General features: G+C 37.7%; 3 protein-coding genes and 1 non-coding gene across 4 annotated transcripts; all 4 read left to right on the top strand.

Annotated features, from left to right (window-relative positions):
• Positions 1–3,287: 3,287 nt before the first annotated feature.
• Positions 3,288–4,169, top strand: LOC112096408. Its single transcript, XM_024179832.1, has one exon. It carries the CDS (start codon positions 3,288–3,290, stop codon positions 4,167–4,169), a length of 882 nt encoding a protein of 293 aa, XP_024035600.1.
• Positions 4,170–4,978: 809 nt separating this feature from the next.
• Positions 4,979–20,877, top strand: LOC112096407. Its single transcript, XM_024179831.1, has 3 exons — positions 4,979–5,881; positions 6,065–6,835; positions 19,807–20,877. Exons 1-3 carry the CDS (start codon positions 4,979–4,981, stop codon positions 20,875–20,877), a joined length of 2,745 nt encoding a protein of 914 aa, XP_024035599.1.
• On the top strand, positions 16,938–17,041 carry LOC112096570. The gene has a single exon (XR_002904471.1). It is a non-coding gene; the product is annotated as a small nucleolar RNA R71 (small nucleolar RNA).
• A 79-nt stretch (positions 20,878–20,956) lies between the features above and the next one.
• Positions 20,957–21,391, top strand: LOC112096406. The gene has a single exon (XM_024179829.1). It carries the CDS (start codon positions 20,957–20,959, stop codon positions 21,389–21,391), a length of 435 nt encoding a protein of 144 aa, XP_024035597.1.
• Positions 21,392–21,824: the final 433 nt, after the last annotated feature.

The following is a 21,824-nucleotide window of genomic DNA, read 5'->3' as shown; positions in this document are numbered from 1 at the left end:
GCTATCTTCCCGACCAAGGTACATTCCATCTATGTCTTCATATAGATATTGTAATCTAAATTCAGCATTTTGAATTAAAAAGTTCATTTGATTGTTATTATTATCCATTATAGACAATTTTGCATCATGTTATTAGTTCTGCATCTGTCTTGAATTATTTCAAGACTAGTTAATATGGATTCATTAATGCTATCCTATTTTCTTCTTTGAATAATCAAATAATTCTCTGTTATCCTCCAAGTTTATCTTTTTCATTTCTTCATACAAGTGTCTGCTCGTAATTAATGTAGTTTTAACAATAACGATCGTACAATGATTTGATATTCTTGATTAAAGTCTAAATTATCAATTGCATCTAAAAACTTGTTAGTAGATCTTTCTTTTTTTTTTTATAAATTTGAGTTACTTTTATCAGTTCCTATGTTATAAGATCTTAGAAACAAACAAAGGCCAACATGCTTCCATTTGTTACTAAAATATAAGAAGATAAATCATAAATTGGTCAATGGTTAGCACTGCCATAGCTCCACACATCATGCAAGATCACTCTAGCGACTGCTCCATATGACCTAATGCAAAATAGAGCAGACTGGCCTAGTAAGATTTATCTAAGTGAACTTCTTGCAATTGTCTATGGAAGAGTAATTAGTAATATGAAATCTTCTTCATTTGGCACAAGTGTTGTAATGTAAGATTCTTGGTTAATTTTAAGAATATATAAAATATACAGAAGATGATAATTAAAAGAGTTTATTTATTTTATTACTAGATTTTTACAAAGGAGATTTTTTGGAAGAAAAATACAAATGCGGGCAAAGGATACTTTATCATTCTTTACATGATTCTATTTATAAGCTTCAAGAGATAAAGTTATCTCCTTGTACATGACACTTGTTATATTTTCATAGTGGATCCCTAATTATTTTAAGATATAGGGAGCCTTCTTCTCTCTATCCTTTAAGACAGCTGCACTCTCTTTTCTCTGGTGGCCGACAGCCTGATTGCTTTTAAAGATAAGGCTTATTCCTTCTCTTAGGCCCTTTCTTCTTAAATTATTAATGCTTTTTGCTAGTATATTTTATCCTTTTCAGAGGAAAATGTCCATGTCAATTATGAGCTCCTTATCTAGGGCATATCCTCTTTGCTGGATCATTCCTTAGATATTTTATCACAAAAGCCAATTTTTGATTCATGCTTTAACATCTCGCATATCTTGCAGTTTGTTAGCAAGTTGGATTCTACAAGATGTTTATATGTTGCCTTTTCCTTTTTCAATATAGCCTAATATGCTTTTTTTTATACTTATAAATATTATATGTTCTTTTGTGGCCTCGTGGAGCAACAATTTTTCTTTACTCATCCTCTCAAGTGATTCATAGAGGACTTTCATTCCAATGGACGTTTTGCTATTGACAGCTTTAGTCTCTGTTAAGTCCATTATGTATAGAGTTGGCATCTTATGGCAAGTCTAGTTAAATTGGAAATTTATTGATTACATATCTCGTAATAGGGATTAATTTATTAATTCCCTAATTTAGTGAGATTCCAATTTATTAGGAATATTTGTTTCCTAATTTAATTAGATGTCTAATTTAGAAAGTCTATTAATGATGAGATTCTATAATTGGCGCATGAGATCTATTTAGATCAAGAAGTTAGTTTAAACAGGAAGCTCATTAAATGCTCTAGACATTTCTTGAGAGACAAGCAAGGCAAGAAGATCATATTTATTTCTATTCAGATTCATGGGAATTATAAAAGGAAAAAAACTATTTTTTCGAAAGAATCCAAGTCTTTTAAGACTTGCTATTTTGGTGAAACCCTAGTGCCTATATAAAGAGAGGTATTTTACAACTAAAGGTACACACAACACAGAGCATAAAGCAGTAAAGCAAAATTCAGCCTCTTCCCTAGAGAATCTAGATTTGGCACATAATGTTGTGTTGATTTATTTATTTATCTTATTTTCATCTCTGTGGAGAGTCTATGTGGATTTTGGATCACTAGACGTTGAAGAATTAAAGAATTGCTATTGATCACTTTGCGAAAAGTTTTGAGGATCGTGGATCAAGAGGGGTAGCAATTATTCAAGAGAAGTAGATTTAGTCTAAGGTTGAGTAAACTGTATGGTGATAAATTGTAAGTGAGAATCTTAAATTTGGTTAATCAATAGATTGTAACATCTCAACTTAGTAAATTGCTTTTCATATGGGCGTGACCTCATGGATGTAGGATTGATTAATCCGAACCACGTAAAAATCTCTGTGTCATTTATTTTCTACAATTTCTTGTGTTTTCAAAAAATTAATATTTTTTATGCGGATGAACAGTAATCGTAAACAGTAATCGTGAACAATAATTGTGAACAATATTTCCAAAATTAATTAAGTTGTTAATTTTGGTTTTTAATTGCCTACATCTATTTACGATAGATCTAAATTCCTTATAGTCTCAAATAGTTCACGATTGTAGTCATTGTAAACTTGATCTAGATCAATAGTTGGACTAAATGGAGTTTACCTTTGTGGAGTACCTTGTACCTTGCTTTTCATCCTTAATGATTCGGGGATCTAATGGTACTTAGATCAGCTCTGGTGAATCATGGTGACTATTACCCTTTGGAGCTTGTTGGAGATCAATGGAGTTTACCTCTGTGGAGGTATCCTCCCCATGGTGTTCTTCTGATACCAACTTCACTACTTTCTTATTGACATTCCTCTTCCTTATGATAATACCACGTTTGGTCATTTTAAGAGCTAGTCCTGCTGTGACGAGGTGCTTTTTGGCAAGAAAATTGGTGATTTGGTCATTAGAGACTATCTAATAGCTAATCATTGATGTTGTTATGTAACACTCTCCCTTGATAGTGATTACATATTTCAAAGTTGGGATTTTCATAGCAAAATAGTGCATGAAAACCGCTTCTATAGTGGTAGTCAACAATGGTAGGCCAAAAGTAATGTTGTAAGCGCGTGGATAATCCACCACTTGGAAATTGGCCATGCATACCATTTTGTAGTGGTCTTTGCCCATTGAAATAGGCAGGGTAAAAATAATAAACAAAACTTTACTTTTCCTCTGGGCTCTATCCCTTTCCTCCGAGGAAGGAAACCCAGATAGGAATCATACAGGGATCTGTACTGGATCCGCATTTGTCACCTACAGGTTGGGTGTAAAATTTCAATCAAGAAAAAAAGGGCTCTCTTAAGGAACAGAAAGAGATAGTTTGGAGGCTTTAAATAGAGAGGAAGGGTATAAGTGATGAAGAAAAGACAGTTAGTGAGAAGATGATAAGTCCAATTATTACTACAATCAGAGCTTTAAAGAGGGAAACAATTGATGCAGAAGAGCTTATACGCAAGTGTGAAGCCATAACGCTACAATCAGAAGAAGATAATATCATCAGTTTTGGGAGGAACATGAAAGTGAGGGGGGAAAGGCTTGTAGCCCACTGTCTCGTGGGGAAAATCCTTCAAACACGTAGTGTGCCACGGGAGGGACTAAGGGCCGCAATGCAGCAAGCATGGAGAACCACCAAAGAAACGAAAGTGGAGAGTCTAGGAGACAACATATTCCTCTTCAAGTTTGCCTCAGAAAGCGAAAAGAAGAGAATTTTATTCGGGGGTCCATGGCATTTTGATAGGTCTCTAATGGTAGTAACAGAACCAATGGGGATTGGAGATGTGAAAAAGCAAGATTTCACCCACGCCCTTTTCTGGGTGCAAATACACAACATACCCATTATGTGCATGGACAAAGAAATAATCCAAGAAATTGGAGGAAGAATTGGGAAGGTGCAGGAAGTAGAAACAGATGATGCAGGGGAATGCATGGGCTCTTTTGTCCGCGTTAGAATAATGGTGAATGTCACAAGGCCATTGCCAAAAAGACTGCTATTGAAACTGGAAGATAGGGGACAGATTTCATTAAGAATAGCCTATGAAAAACTGCCGGATTTCTGCTTTTGTTGTGGATTAATAGGTCACCAGTACAGAGAATGTCTTGATTACAAAGGTCAGTCAAAAGATGATCTAACGTATGGAGCCTGGATGCGAGCTCAAACAAGGGCCGAAAGAGCAAGACATGCAAGAGACAAGGATCGCGGGAATGGAGACAAAGAGCCATCAAACACAGCACTTGGAAGCCAGGAACAACAGGAACAAATCTGAAAAAATACGGGTCGGGGCCAATCCGGATGAGAGTGGGGGTGGTTCCAAGTCAACCCAAACCAATATGGGGATTAGCTCAAATCCAATGAGAGATAGCCAGGTGGAAGAAGTAGGTGGGGGAGCATTAAATGGAGAGAGATTGAAACAGATTGACTGCAACAAGTTTGCAGCTAAAACAGAGGTGAAGCAGTTACATAGAGAACAGAGCACTGTGGAGGGAAAACGAAAGAAAATAAGCGGGAAAACAAATTGTTGGTGGCACAAGGAATTATGGACTCAATGGGCCGAGAATAAAATACCAAAGAAAGAGTTATAGAGGGCCAACTAGAGGGAAGTACGAGCGGAGGTAAAAAAGGGACAAAGAGTCAGTCAAAGGTCAAAGGAAAGAAATGGAAATTTCAAGCTAGAGAAAGGGCAATGACGGAAATGCAAAACATTGGGCCAGTATCTTTGAAGAGAAGTATGAGGGAACGAAGGAGCCCAAGCCCAAAAAGCAAAAAATTAAGAATGGAAAGCTCAATCATTTCGCGGGCAAACCAGACTCTTTTCTCCTCCACATTAGCAGAACTCAGAATGGAGCGGGAAGAGGAAACACAAATGGGGATGCACATTGGAGAAACGGCAGAAGAAATGATATCGGCGGAGGCTGGCGAACAGCCCCGCCGACAGCCATGAAAATCATAAGCTGGAACGTTCGGGGTTTGGGGAATCCCCGGACGCGTCTAGCTATCAAGAAAATTCTCCAGCTGCACAAACCTCAATTACTTTTTATATGTGAAACTAAAGTGAGGTCTGGGCAGATTAACGAGATGTGCAGACAGGTAGCCGTAACAAATTTTTTTGCAGTAGACAGTGAGGGGAAAAGCGGAGGCCTAGCCATGTTATGGAATGCAGACACAAATGTTCAGATTAACTCATACAACAAACACCACATAGATTTTCAAGTTAGGAGTGCTCAAGGGAAGGCTTGGAGGGGTATAGGGATATATGGGCATCCACAAGGCAGTCAAAAGAAACATACATGGACTCTTTTAAGAAGATTGGCAGGGTTGTCTACACTCCCATGGCTGTGTTTCGGAGATTTTAATGAAATCTTAAATTTAAATGAGAAAAGTGGAGGGCTCGAGAGAAATTTTGGAGCTATTTGGGAGTTTAGAGAAGCTGTAAGAGATTGTAAGTTGGCTGATTTAGGAAGTCGAGGCTATTCATTCACATGGTCCAATAGGCAATTCGGATCACAACTTATAGAAGAGAAGTTAGATAGATTTCTATGCAACCAAGAATGGAAGGCTGAATTTTATGATGATTATGCCACCAACTTAGTTCATTGGGAGTCTGACCATTGTCCAGTAATGATGGAGATTCGGGAGAGGCAAAGAAGCTTGTTGTTTGAGAAAAAAACCTTCTCTAGACTGCATTATGAAGACATGTGGAGCTCGTACGAAGCTTGCAAGAAGATAGTAAAAGAGGAATGGCTTCAATGGCATATAAGAAATGAAGAAAGTCCAGCACAAGTCTTTAAAGCAATAGCTAAAAAGTCAATGGCTCGGCTGATTTTATGGAGCAAAGAAGAGTTTGGAGAGAGGGACAAGAAGCTAAAAGTGCTGTTGGGAAAGCTTAAGAAAGCTAAGGAGAACCATGATCAACTCAATAGCGGTAGGGAAATTCGAAATTTGGAAACGCAAATTCAGAGGCACTTGATGGAAGAGGAGGTGTATTGGAAGTAGAGGTCAAGGGCTGATTGGTTAAAGGCAGGGAACAAAAACACAAAATTTTTCCATGCCAAAGCTTCGGCAAGGAGAAGGAAAAACAAAATTGAAGGAGTCGAAGATGAAGCAGGAAATTGGATGGGGGAAAAAGAAGATGTTGCAAGCAGATTTTGTGAATATTTTTAGGATTTGTTCACTACTTCGAATCCAAGCACGGATCAGATTAATGCGGCTCTCCAAGGCATGGCCCCAAGGGTGGATGCAGCAATGAACACACACTTGGAGCAACCCTTTACAGCCGAAGAAATTGAAGCAGCTCTTGATCAAATGTGTCCGACAAAAGCTCCCGGGCCTGATGGATTGCAGGCTGTCTTCTTCCAAAAGCATTGGAAAAGTGTCAGAAATGGAGTGGTTGCAACATGTCTTGACGTGCTAAATCAGCAAGGAACCATAGCTCCCCTTAACCATACATATATTGTTCTTATTCCCAAAAATGCAAAGCCTAGGAGAGTCACAGAATATAGGCCCATCAGTCTCTGCAATGTCATATATATATTGGTTGCTAAAGCCATTGCCAATAGATTGAAATCAGAGCTCCACAAAATCATATCCCCTGTGCAGAGTGCATTTGTTCCAAATAGATTAATAACTGATAATATAATTATTGGTTATGAATGCTTGCACAAAATCAGACATAGCAAGGGAAAGAAAAATAGTTCGGTGGCCTTGAAGCTAGACATACGTAAAGCTTACGATAGAGTAGAGTGGTCTTTTTTGAAGCATGTTATAGAGAGGTTAGGTTTTTCCAGCAAATGGATAAACTTGATCATGAATTGTATAACCACTCCCACTTTCTCTGTTGTTATAAATGGAGCTGCGAATGGATTAATACATCCTCAAAGGGGCCTGAGGCAAGGCTGTCCGTTGTCCCCTTACTTATTCTTGTTATGTGCAGAGGTTTTTTCAAACTTATTGATACAGGTGTTGTGCAAATTTTAATGTACTCGCAAGTGCACGAATCTATTGTAGTATAGACTAATGGTGACGAGTGTCGATCCCACGAGGAGGTGGATTTTAATTATATATAGAATTAATTTTGTAAATGGGTAGTTGGATTTATGGTGGAAATGATTTGGAATATGCTAATACTTAAATTAAAATGGCGAGAATAAATTCTAAAATTGGAATTGCAATAGAGAGAATAAATTGAAGAGAAAATCTATTATTGACGTACTTGGGTATCTGGATCCGTATCAACATGCATCATGGGCTAAATAATTCGTATTAATGCCAATTAAATCATGAGGGGGAAATCCACACCTCATGAACCACGTTCTAATCAATATGGTGCTAAGGGCTTATCGTGCCAAATAATAATAACCTTGTACTAGAGGGCCGATGAAACCAAGGCGGTACTAGACAAGATTAGTATTATTTGTCGACGAGAAGTCAAAACATCCACAAAAACTAGAGGGGAAGAGAAAATAAATTTACCAAATAAAGCCCATGACACATGTTGAGACTTCACCTTCAACCCAAGCTTGAAAGAAAATTAGCCACTCATAATTGAACTAGGGGCAAAATAGAAATTTATTAAAATACGAAGAAAATACAAGATGGAGAGAGAATTACAGAAAATGGATTCAGAGATATCAAATTAGGGGGGAGAGGCCCCCTTTTTATAGATACATGGAGTAAATCATGGCCATCGGATTAAAAACAGTTTGGACGCTCAGGATTGGGCCACGTCATCAGTCAACAGTCCACGGTTTGACCACGTGGATGAACAGTAACACGGTTTGACCCGACTTTGAACAGTAACGCGGTTTGACCCAGATGAACAGTAACGCGGTTTGGTTGAAAATAATCTTGTGTGATGCATGCACCGTATGCGAGATTTTTCGTCCACTGATATGCTGCCACGTCACCATCAACAGTATATAAGAATTTTAGTCCAACAGGATCGTGACACCTCATCAGTCAATGCCACGTCATCGGTCCGTCTATGTGAACAGTGTCGTGAACAGTAACGTATACAGTACCGTACACGTGAATAGTACCGTACATGTGAACAGTGCCATTTTTTCTTTTATGCTCCTCCTAAGGTTTTCGACCGTCCTGAGTTCAAAAGTGATGTCCGTTTTGCCATCTGATTTCTCGTTTATTGTGAAATCACTATAATGCCCCTAAAATACATAAAATACTTAATTAAAATAAAACACATGTAATTAAATCACAAGTAGGTTAAATACATAAAAGTAAGGGTTGTTAGTAAGACTTGAAATGTAAAATGACGGTTTTCTCCTTTATAAATATGCATTTTCTCTAACACTCAACACACCCCCCAACCAGCTTATTGCTAGTCCCTAGCAAATGAAGCGAAAATAAAATTCAAATTCAAAATGATTTTTTTTTTAAATTTAGAAACACTCGTGTTTATTCAATCAGATTAATGATAGCAATCAAATAAAAGTATAAGCATTATCTCCAGTCTAAAGTAACATCACACCCACATCAACCATCCACATGAATCAGCCCAGTAGACTTTGTTATAGCTACTTTCAAGAATGACATGTCAAACCCCAAAATCTCACTGGAAGTAGTGACACTCTCACAAAGAAATTAAACCCAATAAAAATAGTCACTCCAATGAATGGTAATTGAGAGAAAATAATGAAGAAGTGATATCACATGCTCTCACCAAGATGAAATAAATATGCCCTCAGCTTAAAAATAATACGATCTCAAGTCAAATAAAAACTGTTAGTCAACCCAATTTATTTATTTATTTATTTTTATATGCACCACTACATCTTTTTAGCCCATATAACTAGCTTCTACTTCAGATTATAGTTCCCTAAAATTAGGAAGGACTTTTATTAGGATGTAATGTAGGCTAGGGACATGGTTAACAAAGAAAGGAAATAAGGAAAACAAAGTGTATGTTTGAGAAAAATGCAGAGAATTTTTTTTTTCGGAAGTTACAAGGTGGATTTCACCTATTATTGTTATTTTTATTCTTTTGAAACAACAACTTTTGTTTTGTTGTTGTTCTTTTTTTTTTTTTACTTTTTTTTTTGGTATAACTTCACTGAACAACATAATTATTTACATTTTCTCAAACATAAATAGGTGATGGAACTTATAAGATATCGGGTAATACTCCAAATCGGAGTGGGTCAAGATGATAAGTTGACAAAGAAAATGTTTTTTTTTTTAAGGCTCAAAAGGGTTAACTATGGATATTTAATAAAATGGATGGCTAGAAAGGCTCAAACGGATCAAAGATGGCCTTTCCATCGTCTTTTAGGGCTCTAAATAAACTTCCATATCTACTAGTTAGATGGGCCTCCAAATGTAGCAACACACTTTTTTTTTCTTTTTTTTTATTAAGGGTTAACTCAAAAGAAATCTAGAGATCGTGTATACAATAATAAACTGTTAAGCTATATAAAGAATGGGCAAAATGATTACTCTCCAAGAAAAATTGTAGGCTCAAAAACTCACTTGGTACTTATTATGACATGTTCATTCCTTCAAGCAACTCATATATGTCTCCGACATCAACATGTAGAGTAGCAAACATAATGTAACATCACTTAAGACCAAAGATAATACAAATACTAAAATTTAAAATTAATCATGTCACCCAATGTTAAAACAAATCACACAATTTTTTTTTTAAACAACATTCTACCCCCCAACATATTCTAAACTTAAAAGGAAAATATGCATGCAGAAATGTGAAAATGATGCATAAAAACTAATTAGAAAAGTTACACGTAAAATGATAGAAAACGAAAATGATTTTTTATTTTTTTTAAAGAAGATGCGTTTCTAGAGGAACTACACTCCATATTCAGCCATCTTCGACTCAAAAGTTGGAAAATGTATATTTATAGAGGAGAAATTAAAAAGAAGAAAAATAAACATAAACACATAATAAAGAAAAATAAAATGTATATTTTTTTTTAATTTTTTTTAAACGATGAAGATGCGTTTCTAGAGTCACTACACTCCATATTCAGCCATCTTCAACACAAAAAGTTAGCAACAGTTAGTTTCTACAACAAAAAATTAGTAAAAACTTAACCAAAATTCCACAATTGTCGACTATTCCCTCCCCCCAACCAGAACGAAACATTGTCCTCAATGTTTGAAATGAAAGAAGTAGAGTTTAGAAGACATCACCTGGGTGGTGCAACACAGAAAATAATATTTACAAGCGGAGAGTTAAATCTAATTTGTACTTCTTACTGCGGCTACTGTTACCATCATTATGTGGATGCTCCAACACAAAGGTCCAGGGGTCTGGCTCCGGTTTATAAGCTTGTAACAGATCAAGTAGCTCATTAGCAGTGTGAGCACAAATAAAGAGTTTTTTCACATTAGCGGGAATGAAATAGTTTTTTATTGCATGGTTAAGAAATGCGATAAAGCCATCATAAAAGTTATTGACATTTAACAAACCGATGGGTTTCTGGTGGATGTGCAGATGGGCCCAAGATGCTAGTGTGATAAGTGCCTCTAGTGTTGCAAGATCTCCTGGAAGGAAAATAAAAGCATCAGCATGATTAAGCATTTCAATTATTCTTTCTTGCATACCTAAGACGACTAACTCTTCTCCAGTTGATGAGTCAGACGAACTGCCCAATGGTTTTAGGACTCTTGGGATGATGCCTAACACTTGACTTCCTCTGATAAAAGTTGCTTCTGAGACCATTTTTGATAACCCTCGATTACTTCCTCCATACACCAAGTGTAATTTTCTCGCTGCTATGCTTCGACCAAGATCTATGGCTGCCTCAACGAACTCTTTATGTTTGCCATATGTAAATCCAGAAAGCACACAAATGTTCTTGAATTGTCTATTGGGAGTAGCTGCCATTGTGATACTTCGCAAAAATAATTTGTGAGTGCTTGACAAAGAAAATCACATTTAAGAGTCTTGGTGATAGTGGGTCATGGTTGTGTATGAGGTAATATGTCAGTGTCAAATAACGCGTAAAGCACATGGCTCGCAAGTCAAAAAGAAAACAGTAAAAAGGAAAAAGCAAACAGTAATAAAATTATTAAAGACAATAATGCAAACAATAAGACAATAGTGAAATAAAATAACAATAAAGTAAAAGGATATTTACAGGTAGTTGCGACTGTGGCTCACATCTTCCTCTGGTTTTACGTCCAGAAACGGCTTGAACGCCCTCTATGGGTCGATGATAGGCTTCCTATCCAGTTTTCTTATAAACTGGCAAACAGGGTCGTTTATAGTCAGATTCCCGAGACTATATCGTGCATGCTCTTTCTGGAATAATGACCATAACTGGAGAATCGCTCCTTGCACATATCCACTGGGATGCGTTTCAAGAGACAAAAGGATATCATCCAATGACTCCTTATTCAAACCATCCCTAATGAATTGAATCTTATCTTCCCTGTTATCAGACATCATTCCTAAAGAACATGGGTTTTTATTGCAACTCATTCTGGCACACTTATGACAAGCAACAGAAATTCTTCGAGCTCGTCGTTTTCTTGCATAATTTCCTTTACCACAACCAGGCATGTATGCAATAAATTTTGGAGGTAACTCACCTGCCGATCGTACTTTAGCCTCGATTAACCAACGGATGTCAGCAGGTATGTTATTCCTCATGAGTAATCGCATGCGTTCGGACCGAGCTTTATAGATCGTAAGGAGGGCATTCTGAGGAAGTGAAGGGAATCGCTTGTGAAGTTTCACTAGAATCTCGTTTCTGTCCATACCTTCGCCTCAGAATATCAGTTATTATGGGAAACTGAAGTAACCGACTTGATTGTCACGGAGTACCGTTATCCGCCACTTCACCGAGGTAACAAACTAAAGCACACAAATAGAAAAACAAATTAAAACACACAATTAAAATCGTCCTCTTATTGAATTTACCTCAAGCTCCAACTGGATGTCGTAAACACTTCTCTCAATGTCTCTGAGTTGGCTTTCTAAACCCTCAACATAGGCTACTAACTCTGGTGGTTGTAGAGCCCAAATGCGATGTGTTTTACAAAATTGAATCTGCCTTTTGAGATGAGTTTTGGCACGTTGAAGTGGTTTAAGAATGTTCAGGAGGAACGGTTTAAGTAAGGTACTCATGATTAAAAACGATAAAAGAAAACTTAATAGTTAAACAAACACACTTATGCAAAAATAATTTCAATTAGCAGAAGAATAATAAAAAGAAAGAAGAAAAAAAATCAAATTAACGAAAGGAAAAAAAAAATCAATTCAAATCTGGTGGGTTACTCAAATTTATTTCGGTGTCTTCTCCGTGTGGTTGGTATTCTAGATATGACTTTAATCTTTGACCATTAACTTTAAACGTGACACCGTTCTTTGGGTCCTTAATTTCAATTGCCCCATGTGGAAAAACAGTATGAACAATAAATGGGCCAGACCAACGAGAGCGTAACTTACCTGGGAATAGGTGCAAGCGAGAATTGAATAAAAGCACTTTCTGACCTGGAGTGAACGATTTTCTCATAATTTGCTTATCATGGAAGACTTTCATTCGTTGCTTGTAAATCTTGGCATTTTCGTATGCATCATTGCGAATTTCTTCAAGTTCTGCCAGCTGTAATCTTCTTTCTGAGCTGGCTTGCTGCATGTCAAAATTGAATTTCTTGATGGCCCAATATGCACGATGCTCGAGTTCCACAGGTAGGTGGCAAGCTTTTCCATACACTAGCCTGTAGGGTGACATCCCAATCGGGGTCTTGAAAGCCGTTCTATATGCCCATAAGGCATCATCAAGTCTTAATGACCAATCTTTTCTGTCTGGCCTCACCGTCTTTTCTAATATGTGCTTTATTTCTCGATTGGAGATCTCAACTTGGCCACTGGTTTGCGGATGATACGGGGTCCACTTTGTGTGTGATTGAATACTTTGTCAAAAGAGCTTTGAATACTTTGTTACAAAAGTGGGCACCACCATCACTGATTATTGCTCGAGGGAATCCAAAGCGTGAAACAATGTTGCTTTTCAAAAATGCTATCACCACTTTGTGATCATTAGTTCTGCATGAAATTGCTTCTACCCATTTGGATACGTAGTCAACAGCAACCAATATGTATTGATGGCCAAAAGACGGGGGAAAGGGTCCCATGAAGTCGATACCCCATACGTCAAAAATCTCAACCACTAAAATTGGATTTAGTGGCATCATGTTCCTTCGTGTAATGCTCCCCATTCGTTGACACCTATCACATGAAGAACAGAAAGTGTAAGCGTCTCGAAATATAGATGGCCAATAGAAACCACATTGTAAAACTTTAGTCGCTGTTTTCTTAGCACTGAAATGGCCTCCACAAGCTTGTTCATGGCAGAATGAAAGGATATTTTGAATTTCACTTTCTGGGACACATCATCTAACAATTTGGTCTGCACAATACTTGAACAAATACGGGTCATCCCAAAAGAAATTCTTTATTTCTGCAAAGAATTTAGCCTTGTCTTGCTTGGTCCAATGCTTTGGAAGTTTACCTGTAACAAGATAATTAACTATATCAGCATACCAAGGCAATACTTCCACATTCATTAATTGTTCATCTGGAAATGACTCATTCAATGGTAATGATTCTGTAATTGTGTCAAAATGGAGACAAGAGAGGTGGTCCGCCACAACATTCTCTGTGCCTTTCTTATCTTTGAATTCCAAGTCAAACTCCTGCAAAAGTAACACCCAACGAATTAGTCTGGCTTTTGCATCTTTCTTTGTGAGAAGATATTTAAGAGCAGCATGATCCGTGAATATAATTATTTTACAACCAATGAGATATGATCAAAATTTTTCCAATGCAAACACTACTGCTAGCATTTCTTTTTCAGTAGTTGAATAGTTCAACTGTGCATCATTTAATGTCATACTAGCATAGTAAATAACGTGGGGAATTCGATCAACTCTTTGTCCTAATACTGCTCCTACTGCATAATCAGATGCATCACACATTAGCTCAAATGGTAAGCTCCAGTTTGGGGCCTGAATGATGGGTGATGATGTCAACAACTATTTTAATTTTTCAAACGCCATAAGACATGAATCATTAAAGATAAAAGGTACATCCTTAGTAAGTAAATTGCATAAGGGTCTAGAAACTTTGCTAAAATCTTTAATGAAACGTCTATAGAAACCAGCATGCCCAAGGAAAGATCTTACTTCTCTGACTGTTTTGGGTGGAGGAAGATTAGAAATGAGATCCACCTTGGCTTTGTCAACCTCAATACCTTTGCTCGAAATGATGTGACCGAGAACAATACCTTGTTTTACCATAAAATGGCATTTCTCCCAATTTAAGACCAAGTTCTTCTCGATACATCTCTGCAGAACTAGTGTTAGATGATGTAAACATTGATCAAACGAGTCACCAAAGACAGAAAAATCATCCATAAAGACTTCAAGGAATCGTTCAACCATATCAGAAAAAATGCTCAACATGCATCGTTGAAATGTGGCAGGTGCATTGCATAATCCAAATGGCATTCTCCTATATGCAAATGTGCCAAAAGGGCAAGTGAAAGTAGTTTTCTCCTGATCTTTTGGTGCTATGGGAATCTGATTATATCCTGAGTAGCCATCTAGAAAGCAATAAAATTCATGACCTGCTAATCTATCAAGCATTTGATCGATAAATGGTAAAGGAAAATGGTCTTTACGTGTGACAGAATTCAACTTTCTATAATCAATGCAAACACGCCATCATGTAGTTACTCTAGTGGGTATCAATTCATTATCAGCATTCGTAACTACTGTGACTCCTGACTTTTTGGGGACGACTTGTACAGGACTGACCCATGAACTATCAGAAATTGGGTAAATGATACCTGCATCTAATAGCTTAAGGACTTCTGTTCTAACAACTTCTTTCATATTAGGATTTAACCGACGTTGCATTTCCCTAGTAGATTTAGCATTTTCATCAAGGTGAATGTAATGCATGCAGTCTACTGGGTTTATACCTTTTATGTCTGCTATGGTCCATCCTAATGCTCCTTTGTGCTCTTTTAAAACATCCAACAACTTACCTTTTTGTTCGTCATTTAGGGATGATGAGATGATTACCGGTAGAGTACTTTCTTCTCCCAAAAATGCATATTCCAGAGTGTTGGGTAATGGTTTGAGTTCGAGTTTCGGTGGTGATTCTGATGATGGGATGAGTTTCTTCTCTGATGGTGCTAGTTGCTCAACTCTTGACTTCCATTTATTAGTGTCCATAGATGGTGCTGAGTCAAGCAGGGCATTGACCTCATCGACCGATCTGTCAATATCAAAATCAAAACCAAAGTGAGTTAAACATGTCTGTAAAGGATCATCACTAAGGTTTGAAATAAAAATGTCATCAATTAATGCTTCTATTAAATCCACATCAACAATTTCATCATCTGCATTGTGAGGTTGTTTGGCAATGTTGAAAATGTTTAGCTCCATAGTCATGTTGCCGAAGGACAACTGCATATTTCCAGTCCTGCATTGAATGTGAGCATCCGCAGTTGCCAAGAATGGTCGGCCTTGTATAATGGGGATGTGCTTCCTTGAATCCTGTATTGGTTGAGTGTCAATTACAATGAAATCAACAGGAAAATAAAACTTGTCTACCTGGATAAGCACGTCCTCCACAATACCACGAGGTATTTTCGTGGACCGATCTGCAAGCTGTAACACCACTGGAGTTGGGTGTAATTCTCCCAGTCCAAGTTTCACAAATACTGAATAAGGCAACAAATTTACACTAGCTCCTAAATCCAACAAAGCATTCTCAATTGTGTGGTTCCCTATACTACATGAGATAGTGGGGGAGCCTGGGTCTTTGCATTTTAAAGGAATTTTATGTTGGAGTATAGAACTAACGTTTTCTGTTAAAAATGTCTTCTTTTGAACATGCATATTTCTCTTTTTAGTACAAAGGTCTTTAAGAAACTTGGCATAAGATGGAACTTGTTTAATAGCATCAAGCAAAGGGATGTTAACACTTACCTGTTTGAAGATTTCAAGAATCTCACCTGTGGATTTTCCCTTCTTGCCTTTCGCTAACCTCTGAGGAAATGGAGCTTTCGGAACGTATTCTCGTGGGTTGGTTTCTTCTTTCTCCTCCGGTGATGATTCCTCAACATTCACAGGTACAATTTGATTTTCTTTTGTCACCGGCATCTCCACTTTGTTGTCGACTTCTTTTCCTTTTCGCAAGGTCATTACTGCTTTGACTTCTCCATGCTGCTGTGGTGAACTGGTACTTGCTTCATGCACTCCTTTAGGGTTAGGCACTGGTTGACTTGGAAACTTACCTTTCTCAACGGTCATTGCCAAGGTCTGAACTGAAGAAGCAAGTTGTCCCACCATCTTCTCGAGGCTTGAAACTGATTGAGCTTGTGAGTTGAAGCCTGCTCTCAACTCATTTCGTAGTCCATCAATGGTGCGGTTCTGTTGCTCAATCGTGGAGTGAGTAAGATTCTTAAGATTCTGGAATGAATCCTCCCACGGTCTGGGCTGAGAGTAATTCTGGTTCTGATTGTATGGTCTAAATGGTGGCTGAGAGGCTTGAGGATTTTGTGGAATTGGTGGAGCTGGAGCTGCTGGTCCATTCTGTTGGAATCCTTGAGACCATAAAAAATTGGGGTGGTCTCTCCATCCAGGGTTATATGTGTTGGAGTATGGGTTGTAATTCGATGGTTTTCTCATTACACCTATGGCATTGGCTTGATCTGAGTATGAGTCATGGTCATGTGGCTCTGTTGATTTAGCAGTCGATAATGATGCTATTTGTCGAGAGAGACCTTCAATTATCGCTTTGACTTCTTTAATTTCTGAACTTGATTCGCCAATGTGAACCTCATTTACTCCCTTAATTCTTCTAGTATTCCTGAGTGATCGACTCCGTTGTTGGGAATTATCCGCTTGTCGCTGGAAGAATTCCCAAATCTCTGATGCACTTTTTGACATTAGCTCTCCTCCACTTGTTGCCATTAGCCATTCTTGCACATTCGGCAATAATCCCTCCAAAAAGTATTGACATTGGTGCCATTTCTCGTACCCATGATGTGGACACTTCAAGAGTAGCCCATTGAATCGCTCCCATGTTTCGAAAAATTGCTCGTCCTCTCTCTGGGTAAACTCCGAGATTTCCCTGCGAATAGCATTGGTTTTATGCACTGGGAAATATTTATTCAAAAATTTAGTTACAATTGTTCCCATGATGAAATGCTATTGGCAGGCAATGTATTAAGCCATGAACGAGCTCTATCCTTTAAAGAAAATGGGAATAGTCTAAGTTTAACATCATCATCTGAAAAATTCTCATATTTGAATGTTTGACAAATGGCATGAAAATCATTCAAATGATTATATGGATCCTCATTTTCTAGGCCATAAAATGTAGGGAGACAATTTAACACACTAGGTTTTAATTCAAAACTCCTAGCAGCTACATTTGGGTATCTTATGCATGACGTGCTCAAATTAGCTAAGGGACTGAAATAATCTTTAAATGGCCTCTCCTGTGGTTGCAAATCCATTTTATTTTTTACTTGTTTGTGTGTGCGAAGTGTTTTTTCTAATTCAAAGTCTATAGGTTCAAGATTAGGAAATAATGACCTACGACCATGCATGCAAAACAAATAAAATAAAAATAAAGATGAGAACAAAACAAATAAAAATAAAGAAGAGAGAGAAATTACGATACTAACCTTATTGCGCTGTTACAACCTTTCTATAAAAACGCACTTAAACAAATACGTGAAATAAATTAACTAAAAGTAAATTAATAAAAAAAAATTACAAAGAAAAAATAAATTGAAAATTAAATTACAGAATTTTAAAGAAGAGAAAAATAAAATAAAATTCTTAACTCAAAATGTAAATTCACTCTTTTTTTTCTTTAATAAAAAAAATAAAATACAAGAAAACAATTTAAAAGAAATTATTCACAAAAATTAATTCTATGAATTAAAATTACTTACCTCCCCGGCAACGGCGCCAAAAACTTGTTGTGCAAATTTTAATGTACTCGCAAGCGCACGAATCTATTGTAGTATAGACTAATGGTGACGAGTGTCGATCCCACGAGGAGGTGGATTTTAATTATATATAGAATTAATTTTGTAAATGGGTAGTTGGATTTATGGTGGAAATGATTTGGAATATGCTAATACTTAAATTAAAATGGCGAGAATAAATTCTAAAATTGGAATTGCAATAGAGAGAATAAATTGAAGAGAAAATCTATTAAATTGACGTACTTGGGTATTTGGATCCGTATCAACATGCATCATGAGCTAAATAATCCGTATTAATGCCAATTAAATCATGAGGGGGAAATCCACACCTCATGAACCACGCTCTAATCAATATGGTGCTAAGGGCTTATCGTGCCAAATAATAATAACCTTGTACTAGAGGGCCAATGAAACCAAGGCGGTACTAGACAAGATTAGTATTATTTGTCGACGAGAAGTCAAAACATCCACAAAAACTAGAGGGGAAGAGAAAATAAATTTACCAAATAAAGCCCATGACACATGTTGAGACTTCACCTTCAACCCAAGCTTGAAAGAAAATTAGCCACTCATAATTGAACTAGGGGCAAAATAGAAATTTATTAAAATACGAAGAAAATACAAGATGGAGAGAGAATTACAGAAAATGGATCCCAAAAATGGATTCAGAGATATCAAATTAGGGGGGAGAGGCCCCCTTTTCATAGATACATGGAGTAAATCATGGCCATCGGATTAAAAACAGTTTGGACGCTCAGGATTGCGCCACGTCATCAGTCAACAGTCCACGGTTTGACCACGCGGATGAACAGTAACACGGTTTGACCCGACTTTGAACAGTAACGCGGTTTGACCCGACTTTGAACAGTAATGCGGTTTGACCCGGATGAATAGTAACGCGGTTTGGTTGAAAATAATCTTGTGTGATGCATGCACCGTATGCGAGATTTTTCGTCCACTGATATGCTGCCACGTCACCATCAACAGTATATAAGAATTTTAGTCCAACAGGATCGTGACACCTCATCAGTCAATGCCACGTCATCGGTCCGTCTATGTGAACAGTGTCGTGAACAGTAACGTATACAGTACCGTACACGTGAATAGTACCGTACATGTGAACAGTGCCATTTTTCCTTTTATGCTCCTCCTAAGGTTTTCGACCGTCCTGAGTTTAAAAGTGATGTCCGTTTTGCCATCTGATTTCTCGTTTATTGTGAAATGACTATAATGCCCTTAAAATACATAAAATACTTAATTAAAATAAAACACATGTAATTAAATACAAGTAGGTTAAATACATAAAAGTAAGGGTTGTTAGTAAGACTTGAAATGTAAAATGACGGTTTTCTCCTTTATAAATATGCATTTTCTAACACTCAACAACAGGCAGAGAGACACAACCTAATCCATGGCTTGAGATTTGCAAAAAATGTCACAATCTCCCATCTTTTGTTCGCGGATGACAACTTAGTTTTCACAAAGGCAGCCGTTGAAGACTGTATGCACTTGAAGAAGGTTTTTGATTGCTATGCAATGGCTTATGGATAGATCTTTAATTACGAGAAATCATCTATGTTCTTCAGCGGCAAAATTCCAGAAGAGCAGAGGGAAACCATTAAAAATATCTTCAAGCTCAATGTGGTATCGAGACATGAAAAGTATTTGGGCTTACCTTCAATGGTGGGAAAAAAGAGAACAAGTTTCTTCAATGACGTGAAACTTAAAGTGCTCAGTAAAATCTCCAATTGGCAACACAAGCTCTTTTCGAGTGGGGGAAAGGAAATTCTCATCAAGGCTGTAGCTCAAGCAGTACCAGCTTACGCCATGAGCGTGTTCAAAATACCTCTAGGATTGTGCAATGACATCCAAAGAGCAATGGCCTGATTTTGGTGGGGATCCAAGGAAGACAAGAAGGGAATTCATTGGGGAAAATGGGAGAAATTGAGCTATGCCAAAATCAGAGGGGGGTTGGGCTTCAGGGATGTTTCATGCTTTAATCAAGCTCTTTTAGCAAAACAAGGCTGGAGATTACTGCAAAATCCAGAGTCCTTGGTGGCTAAGGTGATAAAAGCTAGATACTACAAGAACACAGACTTTTTAAATGCTAAAGTAGGCTCAAGTCCATCGTTTATTTGGAGGAGCATTTTATGGGGGAGACAGGTGCTGCAAAAGGGTACGAGGTGGAGGATAGGAAATGGAGAGAAAATACAAATTCAAGCGAGCAACTGGATACCTAGGCCAACAACTTTTAAGCTAATTGTTGAACCCTCTCTGCCTACAGGAGCTAAAGTTTCAGAACTCATCCTCCCAAATCAGCAGTGGAACGAAAGTATGATCAACCAAAGCTTTGCAAGGATGGATGCTGACATTATTAAGAGTATTCTTTTACCGAGAACCCCCCAAGAAGATGAGATAATCTGGCACTATGATAGGAAAGGCTTGTACTCAGTAAAAAGTGGTTATCAATTAGCGCTCAAGATTAAGTTTCCCGAACCACCAACAAGTTCTGCAGGAGCTTCTCAGGAGTGGCAGAACCTATGGAAACTGAACTTGCCAGGAAAAATTAAAATTTTTGTGTGGAAAGCAGCCAAAACTTTCCTTCCAACAGCCGAAAACCTTTGGAGGAGGAAAATACTACAGGAACCAATCTGTACAATCTGCAAAGAGGGAAGAGAAGACGTATTCCATGCTCTTATGGAATGCAAATTGGCTAGGAAAATATGGAGATGCACTGATATGGAGGCTACAGTACAGTCAATAAGGAGGGATGATATGCTGAGTACTATGCACAGTCTAATGAGGAAGGGGGCCAAGTTTGAGATTGATTATGTTGCATCTATCTGGCGGGCGACCTGGCATGCAAGGAACAAATTGCTCTTTGAGGGGAAAAAGCCAGATCCAAGGGAGACAGTGGCTAAGGCCAAAGCAATTGTGGTCGCGTATCAGTCAATGCAATTTAAAAGAGCAAGATAGTCCAAGAAGCATAAAGGAAAAGGAGGCGCAAAGATGGAATCCACCACCTAGTTCCAAGCTGAAAATCAATGTTGATGCGATGGTGCATGCAGAGAGTCAAATGGCAGGCTTAGGGGCTGTGATCAGAAACTCGCAAGGCCAAGTGGTAGTTACAGCTGTGAAAAGCATTAATTTTCAAGGAGATGTCTCAATAGCAGAAGCCAAAGCTGTCCAATGGGGAATGGAGGTGGCAAGCAAAGCTAGCTTCACAAATGTGATTGTCGAAACTGATTGCAGCATGGTGGCTGACTTAGCCAACAACAAAGTTAGCAACAAAACAGAGATATGGTGGACGATAGCAGAAATTCAAAGCAGCAGGCAAGACTTCCAATCGATAGATTTCCAGCATGTACCAAGACAATGTAATACTAGTGCTCACTCTCTAGCCAAAAGAGCTTTAAAAAGCTCAGGTTCTGTCATCTGGCGAGATGAATTCCCAGCCGATGTTTTGTGCTTGTTTGATGGCTTCTTTTAAATGAAAGATCTACTTTATTCTCAAAAAAAAAAATAGGCAGGGTAACTATCCCTTTCGAAATAACAATTTCACCAGCAAACCAACTAAAGGAGTGTGATTAGAAATTACCAGAATAGGCTCGAGAGTGAATTGATCCAATGCATGCTTGAAGATGATATCTATTGAACTCCACGTATCAATCAGTGTTCGAGCTACCCTATCTGCAACAACTTTCAAGGTGATAACCAAAGCGTCATTATGTGGATAGATAACATTTTCTATATCTTGCTTAGTAAAGATAATCAGAATTATGTGTGTAATTGGGGGAGGTGAGCTCCAGTTGGTCTATTAACTTCCTTACTAACGACAATATTCCTTCTATAGGTTTTGATTGACCTTTTAGAACTACTAGCAAGAGTGGAACCTCTCGCTATTATTCCTATGTAAGTACCTT

Source organism: Citrus clementina, unplaced genomic scaffold (assembly GCF_000493195.1).
Source record: "Citrus clementina cultivar Clemenules unplaced genomic scaffold, Citrus_clementina_v1.0 scaffold_8, whole genome shotgun sequence".
NCBI classification, from domain to species: Eukaryota; Viridiplantae; Streptophyta; class Magnoliopsida; order Sapindales; family Rutaceae; genus Citrus; species Citrus x clementina.
Note: the sequence above shows the minus strand (reverse complement) of the source record. Positions and strands in the feature narration are given on the sequence as shown.